An 18,965-nucleotide genomic window follows, 5' to 3' on the forward strand; every position below is an offset into this window, starting at 1 on the left:
CGTTTGAGGGTATAATCGGAGAGGAATAAGAACAAGCCTTTAAGATAGTGAAAGTAACAAGGCAAGAGTACTAAGATAAAATTAATGTTTGTTTTTTTTTGTTTTTTTTTTTTTTTAAGAGAAATAGGAATGTAGAGTGAGTTAATACCATAAAAGTAACCTGATTTCTATTTTATAAATTACATCCTTACCTTCCCAGTTCTCAAATTTCCAGTATTCTTGTTCCATGCTTTTGAACACTAAGGCATTTTCTCCTCAGACTGCTACCAGTTTCCAAAGAATGTTATGGTCCTGAATAATAATCTAAAGCAATTAACTTGAAATGTTAACTCATTCTGAGGAAAACATTTACTATTCATTGTGTTCTTATAAAATTTGAATTACCCTTGTCTGAATAATCTGTGTAAATAAGACCATGCTACCTTTAACACATAATTGAAACTTCACCTCCTGATTTTATTCCATTTTTCATTCCACTGGAGATGGAGGTAAAAAGATATTCACCTATAAGTCATCATTACTTATGAGACAGTGGTAAAAGTACATATCAAACATGGGTTTACTAACTATGAAAAGCAAAGTATGACCTGAAAAAGTATCAAGATGTTAAAGTAATCTTATTCCTGGTTCTGTAGAATTTTTCTTTTCCTTTACCACAACATTTCAGGTGACAAAATTTTGGAATTTGATGCTAAATTATTTTGGTTGAGTACAGACAGAGACAAGAGCACAGCTTGATGCCTCGAGGATATGGTAATGCAATACAGAGGGATTTATTTTCTTTTTTATTTTTACCTCATGTCACAAGTTCAATTTTAGGCCAACAGTACCCAAAACCACCACCATGTGCTACAGCAGCTTATGTAAAGAGTCTGGTGGTTTTAACTCAAGCCCTAGGACAGAGGAATCCACCTCACAGATTTGCTGCTACAGTGTTAAAGTTACTGTTGCTCTGACCATGTTCCTTCATGCTCAGGGTTGGATACCAGCTCATGGTCTATGCCACCTCAGATCAGGCCATGGGAATTTCAGCTAGACCAAGTTAATGGTAAAATAATCCCAGAAACAAAGGGATGTATTTTAGAAATCTGGCTGTACAGCCCAGATGTGAAAAGGCAACAGGAAGATTTATATGAGCATGCTCAAAAATACACTTGGAGGGCACTTCGCACTGACCTTCCCTTGGCTTGTTCTGGTCATTCTGATTACACCATCACTGGCAATTACTACTTCTGCAACGGCAGTTTCTTGCACCGAATCCTAAGTTAGGGAAAGGGAAGGGTATGCATTAAAACTGTAAATATGGCTGCTCTCCATGGGCTAGTGTCAAAATGGAGTAGAAAATTTTATTCAGTTTGTTCCCAGCAATAAATACAGTCCTGGCATCCTGGATAAATCCTTCACATAACAGCATGTGTTCTTTTATGCACCCTGGGAGCGATTCTATTTAAAGCCATGGAATTGTGGGTGTGAGACTGTAAGCACATCCACTTACCCAAAACAAAATTAAAACCTGTCTTATATTAGAGTCAGGAGAGCTGTTACAAAAAATGCAAACCATATGAAGTTTTAAGTATACTTATGTTTTTTATCTGTCTCTGTGTAGCATATACAATTGACTTTCACTGCCTGAGATGAAGTGCTGACAAGTGTTTTACCATATTATTACAGAATACCCCAGTAGCATTATCACACTTCAGCTTTTGCTTGCAATAAATCACTGCTACATGCGTGTCAAAAGTCATCGCTCATATCACATCCAGACAAAGTAAGGGCCCTCTTTCCCCAATGGACGTGAACGAGACTCTATACACACTAGGTATTCTGCCATTAAAACTGGAATAACTCCCGCAGGCCAGACACCGGGAACAACGTTCCCACAAACATTACTTGGCGGAGGCCAGAGGTCTGTTCTCAGGCAAATAACAGTGGCATAGGCATGAGTCATTGCAGAATGCAATGGATTTATCACCCCAATGACATTATCATCCCTTATGTGCTGGTTTCCATGTGCAAGTCCCTTTTCTTTTTTTTTTTTTTTTTTTCTTTCTTCTCAGAGATTTATAACTCAACCGCTGAGACAGGCTGGGACAGAAAAAGAACACAATTTCTGCTCTGCATATTTTTTTTACTAGCTATACCATAAAACATATCCTAATTGCATAGGTCCAGATTTAGGACCAGCCTGTTTATTTGTTTCAGTTTGGACAAAGCAAATGATTAGCAGACACCATCTCCAGTGTCCCAATCTCAGCAGTGAAAATGACTCTCTTTGTGGCCTTGACTATTAATCATATCTCCTAAATTCTGCTGTCTGTAAAACTGGATTGATAATATTTATGCAACTAGAGTGCTGTAAGAATGTTAAGGGTAACACAGACCTTTCAAGTTGAAGTGCATTATTTGTTACAGAATTAGCTGCCTTTGCCTGCACTTTTATAGAGAAAAAAAAATTATTTTTCCCACTAAGAGGTTGGGAAAGCAAGCATTTTTCCTTAATACTAACTAGCTCTGGACTAATTAGAAAACAAATTAAAGGAACGAGGAAACCCAAGAATGAGAGTACACAGGAATGATTATGAGATTACACATGCCAAACCTCAATGAAATAGATATTCATTGAAATACAGCACATTTCCGTTGTGATGCAAAAGTTAAGTAATAACTACTCAGGTGATCAAGATACTAATAAGCAAGCTACAGTGGTTTCTTGGTGTCTTTTTATCTCTTGTCTAACCTTCAGAAAATGTCATTTTTTCCCCTTTTGCACAATAATCGGGGGAAACCTGGAAATAAACTCTTTGAATCTTTCTCCATACAAATGAGCTTCCTCCTGCAAACCCTGCCCAATTCTGACTTCAGATTAGATTAAAATTAATTAATTTCTACAGCCGGTCAATGTGTAAGTAGCTCTCTGATACTGCAGCATTTTCTGCATCAGAACCAAGAGGTGGCTGTAAACCCAGGTGAGAAACAAAGTGTTGCATCAATGGTGAAGCCACTAAAGTTATTAAAACTCCTCATGTAGTATTCTTCCTCTTTCCAGAACAAAGAAAAAGACTGAACAGGGAGACCATGTGGGAAGGGAAGAAAATAAAATCATCTAGCTGCACATCCCAGAGAAACATCTAAAGCTTGAGACCGTGGCAGTCAGACCTCCCTTGAATCCTGCTCTCTCTAGTTGCCACCTCTCCTCAGTCCCCATGCTGACCCCCTGAATCAAGCCAGATGGGACTGGCGGAGACATGTCAAGGAAGTGCTGAAAAGGTGACTTGGGTCTCTGGCAGCTAGTCTGGAGCTCGTTTCTATGCGAAATCTCTGGGGGCCGCTGCTTTGCAATTTCTCAGGAATGTTTAATTCTCCTCATCCCTTTGCTGAGTCTCTCTGGAGAGGTCACGGAGGCCTGTGACATCCCTGGAGGGCACTGCCTAACTAAATTAGCATGAGATAACTTTGGACTGTCTTCCAAACAAGAAAATACAAGGGAGAGAATTTCATTAAAAGCAGAAGACTAGGTGATCCAAGTTAATCCCAGCCCAGAGCTGCTGCAGAAATGTTCTCTGTTTATATTTTGACTTTACTCTCTGTCACAGAGTTCACTGACTATAATGGAAGCTGTGTTAAGTGCACAACTTGACCTCAGTTGACCAAATCTTAGTTTCATAAGAAAGACAAAAAGTGGGTTTGGCGGCTCTAAAAGGTTTGATCAGTAGCTTTATTGCCTGTTTGTGTGAGACTACGTAGGGTGCTGAGTAAATGGCAAAAGATAAACACTGATGTGCTTCTCTCTTTATATGAGCTTTTTAATCAGGAAACATGAACTCTTTAAAATGCAACAGTATTATAATTCATACATATACGTGTGTAGGCTTAGCATTCACTAGCAAAGCAAATATAACCAAGTCCCAGACTTGCAATTTTTTTTTTAAAGACTTGTGTACACAAAGTTTTGTTTAGGTTTCCTCGGTGGATGAAGGAAAAAAAAATTACCTCAGGAGGTAAAAAGAAAAATACAACTTAGAGAGAGGGAACACCAACATCTGCACACATTTCTGCAATAACGTTTCCTATGCAACTCAAGGGCAGGGTAAGACACAACGGTAGCTCAACACACCCAGCTATATTCCACCTCATTTTCCAGCACTGAGAGAATCATAGCCAACACCACAACAAATACCTCCAAACCAAGGATTTGATTCTCTGTATACAAATAGGATGGGGAGTGAATTAGAAATTTTTCACTCAGGCTGAGGTTATAATAGCTGACTCTAGGGAAACAGGAGATGAACTAAAATGTACCCAAAAAAACCTCATTGCCTGAGCTTGGTCTATTGGAAAAACTGAGATGGTGAGACCCAGGAATTCACACTTCAATGTATTATTAAATATATTGGTAGTAAGAAACTGAGACCACCTAACTTAGTGCAATATGAATTAAAACCATATTATCCTTACAAACCTGAAAGTAGAAAGTGAAATCTTTACTAAATGCTGTTTATAAGCCAGTCTTGTATAACAGCATATTTTGGATTTATTGGGACAAATACTTCTGAGAAGACAAGAAGAAAAGGATAAGGTACAAAAGTTCATGCAGTTCACATTAAGGACAACCCAACATGCTCTCTCCCTTCAGGAAGGAAATATTAGCATGGCCTCTTAGCTACACACTGAGAGCAACAATCTGCTGGAAAACATGACTTCCAGTTGACAGATCTTGGGGCACAAATAAGCTAAACTAGGCTTCTTACTCTTGTCATAATTGTCTCGTTTTTCACAGAATGACTACTGCTTTTCCATGGGTTCCACTGAGTTTGTACATGCACAGTTGAAAATCAAAGCAAATTTTCCTGTGGAGCTTTTCCAGAAGAACTGAGTGTCTGTTTAGTAGGTGGTTTTTCTAGTCAAAGATGAAGAGATGCACCAACAGAGAAAGTTATAGCATGGGAGAGAAACTGGAGAAAATGCATGGAAATTAACTTTTCCTTGAACAGCGAGTACTTCTTCCCCCCCTAATGTTTATTTCACCAGCAGAATCATACACTGAAGTCAGGCATGTGGCCCAAACCCTGCCTCATGGAGCCAGTCAAATCTTTGCTATAGACTTCTGTGAGGATGGAATTTCATTCCAAATGTAGGAGCCTATCATGGCCAAAAGTGAAAAAGGGTGTTTTACACACAGGCTGTGCTTTTCTACTTTTGTGCCCCTCAGGTAACTGGTGCAATTAGATCCCTATTATTATATACTGGAAGGGCACATTTGGCACTCCATGTGAGTTTATGTACTTTAAAAAGTTTATGTACTTAAAAAAACAGAGGGAAAATTTAAATATAAGTTACATTCTTTCAAACTCCAGACTTTATATATAAACAGTTCAGAGCTGTTGTAGTCTGGTAAGTGAATAATTATGAAAAAAAAAAAAAAAAAACAAACATGTGAAAGATATGATAAACTGGCAGAGAAAGATTCCTACATAAGAGTCTTACCTCTTTTTAATGCCAGAACAAGAGATAACAATTCATATTTGCATCCAAAAAAATAATCAAACTAACTTCAAATATTTGAATGATAACCACAAGGAAGGAGACCTAAATTTATAGCTATAGGCTTTTGTCTTTATTGTAGGGCTTCTTGGAAAGGTGCAAATAGGAAAATTAATCCAAACAAACTAAAGGTGTGATCTCAACAAATCTACTTATAACTGCATTAAACGCATCCATTGTCAGAATGAGAGTCCTCCCTTTTATCTACCTAAATTCAGAACATGTCAGTCCTGAAGACAAGCCCACATTGGGATTTGATGCAACTAAGCTGATCTGCTTTACAATGTCATTCAGGCTGACCCATCAGTGTACTGCACTGTGAGGAGCAATGTGCATGGTGAGTGATAACTCTTGGAGTTCTTACTATAAACACCGATTTTTTTTGCTTGTATTTAGATCTGAAGACAGCTCAGCTTGTGTTCTGCTTCCTCTCTTCCTTGTGTTCTTCTGCTTTCTCCTTCACAAGTTTTAAATGGATACATACAGTCTGCACTGCCGCAAATTATCAGCAATGGTATTTTTAAGTATTTACCAGATAATCTGTTTTGTCTCCTGAGAAAGCAGCAAGTCAATGGTGAAAAAAATCCTTCCATTTTCAAATATGCATGCACAGAAGGACATGCATGCATGCACACTGTGTATTCACCCTCATGTATCATATGCATATCTTATTATGTCAATTATTCTTTAACCTGCTTTCAGTTATTTCTGGGTAAAGGCAGCATAGAAATCTAAAACATTTTCATCATATCTGAGCTTGTATGTACCTTAACAGAACCGACCTAGATAGAGAGGAAGAATTTTGTCTTTATGTCACAGGGCAAGAAAGGAAGATACTTTTTTTCGCAACTCCTCCAGCAATTCAATGTCTGGAAGAGCAACAGGAAAGAAACCATGGTGACCTCTCTGAACTTATGGAAGCAGCTGCCAGCTCAGCAGGAGAAGCACTGTGGATGGACGGTAGTACCTAATGCTGGAAGAAGCCTTTAAGTCAGTTCTTTCTCTCTTTTTTCACATCCTCTACCCCTAAAGTATACAAATGGAAGAGCAAGAGAGGACTTTCAGAAATCTGATGAGTCAGCTTGTTATTAAACTGCATAAAGAAGTTGCCAAGTTAAAGTTTACAGTTAACCATACAAAATCAAAACAATATAACCATTGTATTGAGCAAGCAAGGCATAATTTTAAGATATGATTTATGTATTATTTCAACCTTCTCAAACACTTTGTCTTTCAGCATACTGATGTTCTTGCTCTCTGGATTTAAACTTCTAAAAAATAATTAGACTTCTAAAAAAATTTAAACTTGGCAGATGTGAAAAAAACTTTTGTCTCATATGTAAAGAAAAATAACATGCAAAAGAAAAATGCTGCCTTCTATAATTCTAGTTTTAAAGGTACCTTTGAAAGTCTTGTAGCCAGTTTTCACAATGGAGTTGAGCAACAACTCATTTCCTCTACCTTTGAGAAAATAAAGTTATTAAAAGAAGAGCAAGCAAAATAAACAGAGATGGTGAGTGGAATTTTTATTTTTTTAAGATTTAAAGTGTGAGAATGTCAGTGAAACCAGAACACAGATGACATCCTGATTCTGAGTACTTTAATACTCACATTTAACTTTAGGCATCAATGCGGTCTCATGCACATATAGGTGGGGGAAATACATATTCTTGTACCAACATCACACAGAGATACCTCATGGTACTGGATCATGACAGGTGGTCAGTTAAGGGTTTATTTTTTGTTTCTCCTGTTGTGAATCCAATAGTGTTGGTGGGATTTTTTGTTGTTGTTGTTGTTTGTTTTTTTGTTTGGTTGGTTGTGTTTTTTTGTGTGTTGTTTTATTTGGTTGGTTTTTGTTTTGTGTGTGTGTGTGTGTTTGGTGGGGTTTTTGTTTGTTTTGTTTTGTTTCAGCCCAAAATCTAGGACAGTCAAGCAGTGGCCCTGGTTTTGCAAATACTTCAAAATGCAGGGTGTACACCAAACGGGGCTCTGCCCAGAAGCTTCATCAAACTCAGATCTTTAAAGAAGTTGTTCAGGCTCTGGTGCTCGAAGCAAAAGGCAGAAGAACAGGGAGGGGGAGGAGAGAAGGTGAACACTTTCTGGCATCTGACCAAGGTTTAAAACTATGTTTCATTTTCTTAAACAAAACCAAAACACTCCTTCAACTTTGGGAAATCCCTAGAAAAACAACAGAAAACATTGTTTCAGAAGGCAATTACAGTTGCTAAAATGACACATCATTTATGAATGAAAGTTCTTAAAAAGAGAGTAAACTAATTCTTAAGGACAATAGCAAACATGCATTGGACCTAAATTTACTGTTCCATTGGCACTGTTACACTGGCAGTTCAATAACTGAAGCTTTGCACTACTGTAACAAAAAGCAGAGCCAAGCCCATTATTTCTATCAGTGACAATGAAACACTATAACTGTGCAAAAGTCTTAGTAAACCACAGAATGAATGATTTAATCAGTAAAATGAAAATGTAGACTGATCAGAATATTCCTAATAGTAGTATGAGTAGTAGTAACAATAATAATACTGATAATGATAATTATGTGACCATACATTATAGGCATACATTATTCAGCTTCAAAAGGATGCCTCTGTCTGTCAGTTGTATAAGCCAAGAATTTTAAAGTTATCCTGTTAAATGATATCTACAAAAGCACAGAGCTCAGCAACTGGATATGTGCCATGCAAAACTCCTGTTGTTAATTCGTAAATTTACAAGGGCTAATGTGTCCAGTCTAACAGCATCCCAATAGTAGTGATATGGAAATCAAAATAGTAACCACTAAAAACCAACCAGATCACAAGTCAGATTTAAGACTGTATGTTGTAATTAAAAACTCATTTTTTAATACGTGGTAAAAGTAAAGTGTTTGTTTATCATCGAAGTCAGATTTAAGGCTTTCCTTGCTGTCACTTTTAAACATTCCAGTTTTGAAAGCAAGAGTAAAAAAACTTCAAACTGCAATTTCCCCCAGTCACATCTACTGTACACTAAACCAGGTTCACCATAGAAAACCTTTCCTCTCCTGTTACATATTTAGTGTAAAATAGACACATCATTAGATTTTTAGTATTGTTTACTGATGAAACAAAATTTTTGCACTTTACATGCACATGGCTGCATGTCAAATAACTCCTGAATTCCTACCGGCTTGTTTCAACTGAAATTTGGCAAAGAGGCAGCTGTACCCAAAATATTAAATGACTGCAGGTCTTGCTGAAACAGGAGTTGTCAAGGGGAGACATACCCTGTCAGACCACTGAGGGAATGTAACTGAATGTAACTCCTACCAGGTACCAGGGAAGGCACAGAGGAAGGAGCTATATTACAAAGGCTCAGAATACATTAGAAACTTCATATAGAGGTTGCCACTTATTAGGTGCTAGAGACCTAAGCATGTGTTATAAAACAAATGGCTTGCTTAGAGAATTAGATCTTCAAAAAATTAAGTTCAGATTTGCCAGCTTTGGAGCAAGATTTACTGTGCAGGAACACGGTCTTTGATTTTTTTGTTTCATTTTAAACGCTGTTGTCTTGCATAACAACTAACACATAATAATTGCAAATGGGCAGGCTGGGGTTTGCTCTACATACCTGAGCAGCAATATGAAATATTGTGTGAGTTTCCCCATCAGCTGCTCCTGTCCTTACCAAGGCAAGTGCATGGGATGCTGGCAGGGAAATTCTTTGCCCTTCCAATCAGGTGGACATTACAGCACCAGTGTCCCAAACAGCAGATCAACCTGGTAAGAAGCTGAGGGCTGACCGCGGCTGGTCTGGAGGGCCACAACAACGGTAAATTGCTTCTCGCCAGGAACAAGGTTTAAACCAGGAAGCACAGAATCACAGAACCATTGTGGTTGGAAGAGACCCTTAAGATCATTGAGTCCAATCATAACCTAATGCTGGCACTAAAACATGTCCCTGAGAACCTCATCTATATGTCTTTTAAACATCCCCACAAATGGTGGCTCACCCACATTCCTGGGCAGCCTGTTCCAATGCCAGACAACCCTTTCTGTGAAGAAATGTTTCCTAATGTCCAATCTGAACCTTCCATGGCGCAACTGAGGCAAGCTCCTCTCATCCTATCACTTGTTACTGAAAAGACCGACACCCTCCATGCTACAAACTCCTTTCAGATAATTGTAGAGAGTGACAAGGTCTCCCCTCAGCTTCCTTTTCTCCAGGCTAAACAGTCCCGGTTCCCTCAGCCACTCCTCAGAAGGCTTGTTCTGCAGACCCCTCACCAGCTTTGTTGCCCTCCCATCTTATTGCAGTTCATGCCCAGGTCTGCTGACAGCATCTACTTGCTTGCCCTAAGTCCAAGCAGGACTGCACATCGATGGTGTAGCCCCAAATATGACAACAGGTGGACACCCAGCTCTCTGCTTTTCCAAGCGAATTGGCATATACAAGTTAGTTTGATCAAGGAAAAGATAAAATGTGAATGCCGAAATGTAGCCCATTCAGACCATTTTTCATTTCCTAGCACTCTCTGACGAAAACGGTTCAGAGAAACTATTAGCCTTGTGCTCCCCATCTCAGCCTGGATGTACAGAAAAGGTCTTGGTGACAACAGTCCTACAGGTTGTACCCGTGACTTTCACTGCAGAGCTTGTCTGGAAAACAGGAGCCTATGGCATTCTTCAGCCACAAGAGGAGAATAACTATCTGCTAAAGTCCCAAATAAGCTGTCATCAAGGCACTTGTTGTAGGTAGGCCATGATCTTACCAGCAGGTATTGCTGCTCAACTGGAACACAAATTTCTTTGTACATACGCCAAGACATTTCATGTCTTAATTGATGTAAAAATGTCCATATATGCAGGTCTCTAAAGGAAGCCATTTTTTCCTTGTGCTCCTTTCTAAATACATCTTCAGTTATAACTCAGACCCGGGAATGACGTTGAGGAAGAAGAAGGATGCAGCACAGCACAGACACTTGCTAATGCAGCCAGACTATTGTGGGCTATTGGGCAGGCAGAGACAGAAAAACATCGAAGAGTGTATCCCATCTTTGGGCTAACAGAAAGCAGGCAGATCTTCTATTTTATATCACATTGTGGTATCTACCAAAATCCCTTTGAAAATTTTTACAATTAGATTCTATATAACATTTTACCATACATCAACAATGTGAACAGAAAGTTTTTATAGCTGTTTAGAACACTATGCTATATTAGTCCTATGAAAAGCATTAAGCCGTCATCTTTCCATAATCATTTCACAAGTAGGATCATAAGCATTTTTCTTCAGATGTTGTTTGTGTGTGTTCAGTTTGCAGCTCCATGCCATTAAAATCATACAGATGTTCTTACCTCTTGGTAAATACTATGTAAATTTGTTCCTATGATTACAGCACTTGCTAAAATGAGTATAATAATTAGGAGGCAATCCTTACTTTATGAATTTTCCGTAGTAGGTTTGATGCTCCAAGATAAATCTCCAGTTCATCAAAATAGCTGTGTATGTTCTTAATTTTAAACATACTCTTACTCCACCACAATTAAGCAAAAAACTTAAGTACATGTTTGTTGCTTGAAGGGGTTTAAATCTGTTGACTTTAATTAGATTTATGTCCAGACTGAAGTTCTTCCCTGAACTGAGACCTGTGAAGTAGCATGCTTTGAAAGGGAAAATACTGAATGAAAACTAAGAGAGACTATTTTGATTATCATTTTAAAATGAAATAACACTTTACATTTTTACACGCTCTGTATGCTTTAGCTATTTAAGACTGACATCATTACCCATAAAGATAGTAAATGGTTTTACTTTATTTTATATTATCCAACTCCATTGTAAAAAATCTCACACTTATATCAAGCCTCATAAATAGCAATTCAAACCACAAAAAGCAAACTCTTTTCCTGTGAATTAGTCCTAGGAGAACAGACAGAAAGGCTGTTACAGATAAAATAATTGTATGCTTCTTAGGTAATTACTTGTGGCATTTCAGGACAGTGTCTTTATGGACGCATGCATATATTTTTAGTGGTTTGGTCGTAAGTTTTCTAAGCACATACCGTATTAAGCCTTTGTAACAATTTTATTTTAAAAATACGTTCTAAATAATGATCAGTGAAGCAACCACCATAAGAGAAGTAGATACTAATCACAATTTGAAATCAGACAGACAGGAAATTGCCACACCCTACATTAGTGAATGCATCCAGGTCCCATGGTAGTTTTTATAGTAAGTTTGGATTGTCTATGGGAAATGAAATCATGTGCCAAAGTCAAGTAAACCCAAAATTAAAATTCACAGTAATGTCTCCCAGTTGCATTCATAATCCTGCTTATTACCTCTTACATCATTATGAAGTGTTCTCCAGAATAAAACAACCCACTGCTGTGCTATGTATACCACTAATACACTATAGGCTGTCCAAGTTCTGCTTTGAAGGCCAAAAATCACCCACTCAGTTTTAAAAATTGTGCTCAGGGTCATCATTAATGTCTATGTGGTGGTCAAACTCTGGGATACCGTGTGCCTTGGAATTATCTGCTGCTAATTCCCAGGCTTGTTTTATCACAAACCTTCTAATTCACTTTTAGACATATTCTATACAATTCCAAGAAAGTTATCACTGCAATTACCTGTTGTGGTGTTTCTGGACAGTGTCTTCATGGACACATACATATATTTTAAATGATTTGGTGCTTTTATTTTACATGGATTTGTAATACCTACCATCTCTTCAAAGTTCATATTCAGTGGTCTCAATTCCCTTCACTGTTATTTCCAAGAATGGGAATTAGAAACTTTGATCACCTGGCAAAATCACTCACTCAAGAAATTAAACCAAACAATAGAACTAAGTAGCCTCAATATCGTTTAGCAGAAAAATGGCACCTGCAATCCATTACTGAAAGAAGAACTCAGTACCATAAAATGTAGTGATCAAGTTTTCAGATAGTGCAAAAGATGTTAGTGGAGAATGAAAATAGAGTAAGTTTATTTTCTTCTGGCTTCTAACTTCATTTAGATTTTGTAGTTGGCAGCATGTCAGGATCAACAGGCTTCCGGCAGGAGGTCATTATTTTAAAACATTAACTCCCATGTTAATGTTTGATTTTGCTAATGTTTAAATTGGGATATATTTCTGAGCAGGAGAATGAAGGGGGGAAAGGATCACACACACTGCTTTTTCTACAGGAAAAGAAGCCAGAGGTGGGTTACAGAAGAAAAAAAAAAAATAGAAAAAAAAAAGAAAAATCACCCAAACCCAGTTTCTTCCTTCCTTTGTAAGAGACAATGCCTGCTTAAAATTAACTGCTGACATTACACTCAACCTCACCTTTAAAACATACCTACTTAAGCTAACATAATATAACACACATAATACAATTCACGTGTGTAACTGCTAAATCCAAGGTACAGGAAAGGTAGGAAAATACAAAAAAAGGCTTTAGTGATAACAAACAGTTTATTGGGCATAGCAGTCTTTGCCAGATTTTTGCCATGGCAGCCTTGAAGATGTGTGTCATCAGAGACGCACTGTTCTGTAAGAGACCTAGATCTCAGCCCCTGACTATGGGAGGTCATCAGAGATGCCACCACACTTTTAATGAGATAAGAAGTATCAGCTCCTGGTCAAGTAGTACCTGGGTTGAATAATTGGCAAAATGGCATAGGGAATGTGGGAGTGCATAGACAGAGATGAATCACAAACAAAGGCAGATTGTACAAACAAAAATTCTTGCCTCTTGGGTTACCCTCAAACTTAGCTCCATAAAATAGCTGATGATCTTCCATAAGTTCACTAATGCACTCTTCAAAATAAGAGACTAAATTTTTAAAGAAGCTCTGCTGATTTTAGTGACAAGGCACCAAGGGATTCTGAAGCATGTGAGTTGGATACCTCAGGCATCAGAGCACGCAGGATCCAGTGTGTGTAGCTCCCTGCTATGTCATCCACTCCTGCAGCCACAATGATCCTCATCTTCCTTGCAGTTCTGACTGCATTGCATATATTTCATTCTCTGTTGATAGTCTTGTGTAATACTACTATCATGACCTAAAATTCAGCTCACACCTCATCTAGTTTTCACATTTTTTCATAACAGGAAATGTGATTCATACATATCTTTAATGACATGTATCAAATGTAAACCACTAAGCTGTTGCAATAGCAAAGCCTGGGCATCAAAACTTTTCCAAAAATTCAGAGTGGTTTTATAGAAGAAAGGATTTCATGTCATGGTTTTCCAGTGACACTCAATGGGCTGTTCAAGGAGACCATGTGTCCAGTATTGACATCCAGCTACCAGCATTAGTGAATGGTTGTCCTCTGCAAGGAGAACTTTGATCAGAATTTCTTACTTCTTTTTACATAACAAAACACCCTACAGAGACACACTAAATTTAGATACAAATGACGTTTCATCCAGGTTTCACAGGGCTGATGTTGCTCAAGCACTCTAACAGGCAATCTAACCAACAAGAGACTGTACAAAATAGCAGATTAGAACAACTTCTGAGATGACACAGATTATTTCCATTAGTTTAGTCAGCATAATGCAAAACACAAAAACATACATTACACTGAGAGCAAGAAGAATAAATATTATAATCTTCTTAGTGCCTAAAAGTAACAATGCAGATTTTCATTCCAGCTGTGCACTTGCAAAATGAGGTGGCTGATTGTCCATTGTACAAACCAGTAAGAAATTACAAAAATAAAATTAAAAAAATAGAGATTAGATAAATACAGAATTCTGTTATTTTTGAGGACTAATTGCCAAAGGTATGACATTAACAAGCTGTCTCTACTGTAAAATAATTGGTTTGCATGAATGCATTTTGTTAACTAGTCAGTAGCTCAATTACTACTTTGTTGTCTTGGGTCTAAATAATGGAAGCAGAAGTATAACTTAAAACAAGAAATATCTGTCAAGCAGGAAAGCTCAAGATGCCTTTTAATAACGTACCAGAGAGCTGCTTTACTGTGCTGCTGCTTCTTTTGAACTCCTAGATAATATCAGCTGAGAAACATTATACTGTTCTATGTACATTTCCCTCACCACCAGAGTATCTGAAAAGCTTCCAGTAGTTCATTAAGCAACATGACTAACCTCTCTCATTTGTGGTTTCTCCATTCTCCCTCTCATCCTCTCCCCAAGGGAAGAGCTCTGTGTGTGTGTGTGTCTGCGTGTGCAGTGTTTAGATTTGTTGTGTTGGGGTATTTTATTTTATTTATTTTTATTTTAAATTTTATTATATGCATGCTACTCTGCATTTATAACAGAGAAATACGTGGTTTTACCTCAATTTCTGGCTTTGCTACTTGCGTATTATGGAGCGTAACCTGAATTCCTTGCCCTGTCTCTTTGTTTCAGCACACGCTACCTTGCTGCTCTTCCATACGCCTAAAGGACATAGAGCAAGTTGATGCAAAGTATAAAAAAGATCAGCTAAGTCAAAGAAAGAGAGTGGAAGGGTGGGAGAGAGGTTGCATAAATTATGCAGGCCATGACTTCAGAGGTGCTGGAAGGCCTTGAGTTTTGTAAGATGAGCGACCACAAAAATCATTTTCTGTGCTATTAAAGTGGAGAGTGAGCACATGAGAATCCTCAGTAAGGCTGCATATGGATTTGCAAAATTTGTCTACTCTGCATGAGGTGCGTATGTAGGTTTTTTTGTTCCTGCTATACATTTGCGGGAACGGAGATGGCTTTTCACATATAAAATGCAGATATGAAAAACTTCAAAAAATTAAGCCCATCTCTTTCCCTCCATTAGGCTAGCATATGCGGAGCATACCCCTGTGCAAGAAGAGACTACATCTTGGTAGCATATGTTTCATTTTTTTAAAGCCCAGACTGAAAGATATTATGACAGGTAAAGTATTTAAGCTAGAGATAGACTATAATGGGTATTGTGGAAAGCTGTTTCACTTTTATTCATTTATCAATTTGGTATCAAAACAAGTTTATATGCAAGTCTAGCTGTAATAAGCAATACAAAAATGCCCTCTATATCTGTAATGCTTTTCCCCAGTACATCTTGAAAATTGATATCTTTTATTATTTTGTTGATGGGGAAAGTAAGAGAAAGGAAAATGAGAGGACTCATTCAAAGTCAGTCAATAGGTCAGGGCTGAGGCCAGAGTGAAACTTCATGGTTTGTACACGCCAGTATACTGTTCTGTTCCCAAGGCACAGTCACACAAAAGTCTGCTAATTCTACAAAATCTGTTTTACAAAGAAAGGAAAAGTTACACTAATATTTGCTGGTGTATGCACAAGATTAGCTTTTTTTTTTTTTAAAGATAAACTTCCATTATCAGGTTATCAGAGATCCAGCCCTGCACTATCTGCTACATGATTTCTGTCATCCAGAATAGTTGCAGGTGACTTGAGACCCCTTTCTCTCAGGTAGAAGTGGACAGCTACCAAATGATTGAGTCTTTAATCATGTGTTGAGGACACTTCTGGAAGACTTACTATCCCAAAACTTAGAAAACAAGAAAGCCAGAATAAAGTCTAATCTATCTTAATACAAAAAAGACTGGGAACAGGCCAAAGCTCTCTGGCTGATGAGCACGAGCCTTACATGCTGTGAGACTCCAATCAAAATCTCCAGGGTTTGCCTGCTGTCTCCAGACAGCGATGTGTCCAGAAATGACGGCACAGAGCTGAGCACCGGCTGTCATTGCAAGGGTCTTGCTGAACCTTAAAATACTCCCTGTATCCAGCAAGTGCAATTTCTGGCGTAAAACTAGCCACTCAAGGGCCAGCTGAATTCCCATTCAGCTTCCTGCTGCCAGTGAGAGGAAAAGTTGGGGCCAATATTTCCCCCTCAAAGTGGCTTCCTTGCTTGGGACTTAGCAAACAGAGTACAGATGCCACCAAGTGCCACTATAAACTCAGTGTGGCTGTTTCCCATAAGCCAGCAACATCATTCTAACACTGCCTGTTTCCAAAGAACATGCAAAAATGGTATATTTCTTTGCAAGTTGCTTAATTGCTTCGGGATTTTTGGCTAAGCCTTCTGATAATTCGGTTTGATTTTTACCTTGAAACAGTTTTGCCTCTGAGATACTCTCCTGGTCATAATTTGTTATGTCAAGTTGTTTGTTGTTGCTGTTGTTGTTGTTTTTCTTTTTAATAAGTTTTCTTGGCCAAAATCCTTTTTTAATGCTTTTAAGCTGCTGCCACTTATCTGAGAACTAAGCACAGTTAAAATTAAAGATAGCTGCTTCTTAGGACAAAGAGGGAGTTTGATATGCAGCAGGTATGATGCAGGCTTCCACAGCTGTCTTGGGTCCGGAGGATTTTTTTTTATTTTAACAATAGAGATGTAACCATTTTTCCTACAACACTTACAACACCTCCACCACTTACACCTTCTTTTGGTCTGCACAGACTGCAGTGGGTAGGCCAATTCTGTCCTCTTATTTGCAGAACAGACTTTTGCACCTAAAGGAAAACATAGCACTACCTCCACTGAAGGTATCAGGAGAGGATGCTACAAAGATGACAAAGAAAGTACAAGCCCAAATGACTGAGTGGAAAACGTGTGTTGCTATAAAGCAATACAATAACAGATGCAAGAGCAATTGTTCTCATAAACAAGTAGGAAGAGAAAGGTTCAAACTATCCTGACCAGTGGCGGTTTTTTGTTTTGTTTTAAGAAAAGAAATAACAAGTTAAATATTGTCCAGACATTTGCTGGCTTAAGCTTTAGGGCCTGTGCACAGAGTATTCACACTGGGACTCCACTCTTGTCTCTCAATAACATTATTTCAAACTATTGAGTCGTGCTGCCACTGGGAAAATACGCACATTTCAACAAAGAAAAATAAATTGCATTTGTGTTCTCACTTCAGCTCCCAGTTTCTTGCTGGAGTGGTGCCAGGTCAGTGTTTCAAGGTGCTGACTATCTCTTTCTAGCAAAAGAGAACAGATGGGACAGAGAGCTAGGCTGGAACTCAGCAGCTAGATGCAAACACATTTAAGGCCCACATCAGAGCAAGGCTTATCCTCTCTACTTTGAGTCCCATATGTTTCAGAATACATACATCTAAACACAGCAGCTAGGAGGGAACCATGACACATTTGGTTCATGCATTGCTCCATGTTTGGAGACAGCTGGGAAAAACAAGGTTTGCTTCCCTCCTTTACCACGTGCAACCTCAGCAGAATCCCTCCACCTCTCTCACATATAGTCTCCCTCCAATGCGACAGGAATAATCCCCTCTTTCTGGGATAGTTCTATACCAAAGGCTCCATGATGTCCTGATACTAATATTTCAATGCCATGTAAATGAGGTGGGCTTTATAATTTGTGCCTGTGTGAGTGCACTTCATGTCAGTGGACCCTGCCGCTCTGCCATCTTTTAGGAGAAGGGTACAACAAGCATATTTGTAAAAATAACCTTAGTGTGTATCCACGCAAACTGTTCACAGAAGCCAGTTAAATAAAATATGGCATTTGGTGGCTGTGAGCAGTGAAGGGAGGGAGGGTGTGAAACATGAACCTAATCGGAATTGGGGTGCTGGGGTGAAGAGGGTTACAATTCACATTTGCAGAACACTTTTTGAATACCAAAAGCTTTCCTCTTTATAACACAAAAACTTCGTTCACTTCAGTTCACTCACCATGAATAATGAACTGGGGAATTAAAAGCTTTAAACCTGTTAAAGAAGTAATATTAACTTAGGTATAAATATAGCTGAAATAATCCAGACAGTTTTATGACCTTACACCCCCAAATGAAGGTGAAACACAGAATTTTTTCCCCAGGAATAGTGGTAAACACAGCTAACAGATGGAAGACCTGAATGGAAATTTCAATAAAGTGGGCCACAAAGAAACATTTGTAAGTGCAGGGGTGCTCACTTAAAAAAAAAAAAAAAAAGGCTAAAAAAATGGAACTTTGTTTTATTTTGATAGAGTGCCAAAACAGTACTGCATTCCTTAAAGAGCAGAATAAAGGATCGAGTTAGACTGGCCTTCTCAACACCTCAGCAAAAGCCCCCATGGGTCTCATTTTGCTAGGATGACTATTTATATGACAGGTAAGGGAATAATTTCATTGGATTCAGTTACACTAGGCTTCTGTGACCTCTGGGTCAAAAGAGCAAATGCAAAAGTGACAATGTGGATAATTGCCTGCTTAGGATAATGGAATACTGATTGAGGGTCAATTATTATAACACCTGAAAGATAAATGAGCTGATGTGAAAGGTTCAGCAGAGATAGCAAACAAGGAGAACTGTCTGCACGTACCATGGCTAATAATACAGAGTACAGACTGCTGCATTTGATAGCAGGGAAGCATATTTCCTGAGCTGAACTACTGAAGCCAAGCAGTTTCCAAGTCCTAAAATATTTTAGTTTGTAAAATATGCCATAAACCAGAAATTCAGCTCAACTGCCTAAAGCTGCAGGA

At 38.3% G+C, this 18,965-nt stretch overlaps 1 protein-coding gene across 5 annotated transcripts in view; it reads right to left on the bottom strand.

Annotated features, from left to right (window-relative positions):
- Positions 1 to 18,965, bottom strand: part of GMDS (GDP-mannose 4,6-dehydratase) — a 419,817-nt gene that overhangs the window by 91,083 nt on the left and 309,769 nt on the right. For 2 of the 5 annotated variants that reach the window (XM_065052536.1, XM_065052535.1), the window contains one exon: positions 1,177 to 1,260. The exons of the other annotated variants lie outside the window; for them this stretch is intronic. In XM_065052536.1, coding sequence (XP_064908608.1) covers positions 1,177 to 1,260 — 84 coding nt within the window. The remainder of the gene's footprint in view (positions 1 to 1,176; positions 1,261 to 18,965) is intronic. 5 annotated transcript variants of the gene reach the window in all.

This window comes from Columba livia, chromosome 2 (assembly GCF_036013475.1).
Source record: "Columba livia isolate bColLiv1 breed racing homer chromosome 2, bColLiv1.pat.W.v2, whole genome shotgun sequence".
Classification (NCBI taxonomy): Eukaryota; Metazoa; Chordata; class Aves; order Columbiformes; family Columbidae; genus Columba; species Columba livia.